Here is a 1885-nt window from a genome sequence, read left to right on the forward strand (position 1 = left end):
TTTTGGGAATTCTGATATTCCTAACATTCAAGAAATTCCGGAATTCAAAAAATTGTAAAAATTGAAATTTTCGGTTCTGAATTTTTTTTGAGTCTGCAAATCTAATTTTTTGTCCTTTTTAAAAAATGTTTAGATACTCAACGTGTTGGGGTTTCGAATTTTCCGAATTTTCAGAAATATCTGAAGTTTTACAAAATACAAAACATTCAGAACTTCCGGAAATTTCAGTCCTTTGACTTTAACGATTCCTAGATCCTGAGATTCTTAGATTCTGAAATTCTTGAATTCTGAGATACTGATTCTGATTCTGAGAATATAGGATTTTGAGATTCTGGGATTCAGGAATTCTTGTATTCTTAGATCCTGAGATTCTAAGATTCTGATATTCTGAAATTCTGAAAATCCAGAAAAAAAGAACTAACCTTTCTGATTATACACTCCCTTGGCATCATCTGTCTTTGAGATGTCATAGACCTCCCGACGTGGCTCCTCCTTGAACAAGGTGTCGTTGGTTTTGGAGCCAACCAAGATGTCTGGCTGAAAATTTTTAGGTTTTTGAACTTTTGTATTTCCCAGGTTCTTGAAGTTACAGGGATTTTGAATATTAGTTTTTTTCCGAAACTTTGGAGTCATTTCTTTGACCTCAATTATCTCGGGTCCTTCAAAAGATATCAAAAATCTGTCAACTGATAAAATGTTTATCATAATATCACCAACATTTTATCAGTTGACAGAATTTTTATATCTTTTGAATGAGCCGAGATAATAGAGTTCAAAGGGCCCTTACAAGCTGAGCTACGCTGTCGACGTCCGCAGTCTGCGACCGTGTGGCTCAGACAGTAATGGTCCGTTGACCTGGATTATCTCACTTTTCATGACAGATATCAAAAGTCTGTCAATTAATGAAATATTTATCATTTTATCAATAAGATTTTATCAGTTGCCAATTTTTTGATATCTTTCATAGAAATTGAGATAATTGGCCTCAAAGTGCAAGAGTGGCGTTCTGTTGGGAGAAAATTGTTATTGTCAACTTTTCCTACATATAGCTTGGCTCAGATTAGGAATTTCTTGATTATTCCAAAAATAAAATGTAGAACAAGACGAAATCTATAAAATGATATTAAATTCCACTATATTTCATCTTGGGTATGAATCAGGGGTAAGAAAGTCAGGCTGACTCTATCCAGACTGATGTTACCGCCCCCCCCCTTTNATAATTTTTTAATTTCAGGCTACAAAATACCCTAAACACTCTAATANAACGCCACCCGAATCGTCGAACTTGAACCCATGTATCTCATTTTCTGTAAAAGATATCGAAAAGTTGTCAACTGATAAAATATTGCTGATATTATGATAAACATTTTATTCGTTGACAACTTTTTGATTCCTTTCAAAAGAAGTGAGATATATAGGCTCAAAACGGACGGTCCGGTTTTCTGATTTTTCGATCCTCCCAAAAAATTTGTGTAATTTTTTTTTCCGAATTTTTAGGAGCCACACATGTTTTCCATTTGCTTTTTGATCTTTTTGTTTTGCCGTCTTTTTTCTAGGACTTGGGGATTAGTCACAAAAATCACATTTTGATTTTTCCTAGATTTTTCTGTTTTTATGGTTTCTGGACTATTTTTATAGCTAGATTATGACTGAAATTTTCGATTTTGAAGTTTTTTTGCATTTTTTGATACCTGGAAATAAAACTAGAAAAAAAACACTTCCGAAAATTGAAAATCAATCCTTTTGTTTATTTTTTTTTCCTTTGCAAACTCCAGATGTCTGGTCTTTTGACTCCTCTCCGCCCAGGTTTTTTTTTGTTCATGGATTTTCTTTCAATCTTTTTATTGTTCTTCTCTTCCTCAGCTATAAAATGGCAAACTTGACG

At 33.4% G+C, this 1885-nt stretch overlaps 2 protein-coding genes across 2 annotated transcripts in view; one reads left to right on the top strand and one right to left on the bottom strand.

The window, feature by feature from the left end:
- The window catches only part of Cbr-rlbp-1, a gene marked incomplete at both ends in the record, with an annotated part of 19761 nt that overhangs the window by 5779 nt on the left and 12097 nt on the right, over nucleotides 1-1885 (top strand).
- The window catches only part of Cbr-lron-9, a gene marked incomplete at both ends in the record, with an annotated part of 9443 nt that overhangs the window by 1832 nt on the left and 5726 nt on the right, over nucleotides 1-1885 (bottom strand). The window contains one exon of the mRNA XM_045243652.1: nucleotides 423-537. Within this exon, the coding sequence (XP_045091520.1) occupies nucleotides 423-537 (115 nt within the window). The remainder of the gene's footprint in view (nucleotides 1-422; nucleotides 538-1885) is intronic.

This window comes from Caenorhabditis briggsae, assembly GCF_000004555.2.
Source record: "Caenorhabditis briggsae complete genome, chrI, whole genome shotgun sequence".
NCBI lineage: Eukaryota > Metazoa > Nematoda > Chromadorea > Rhabditida > Rhabditidae > Caenorhabditis > Caenorhabditis briggsae.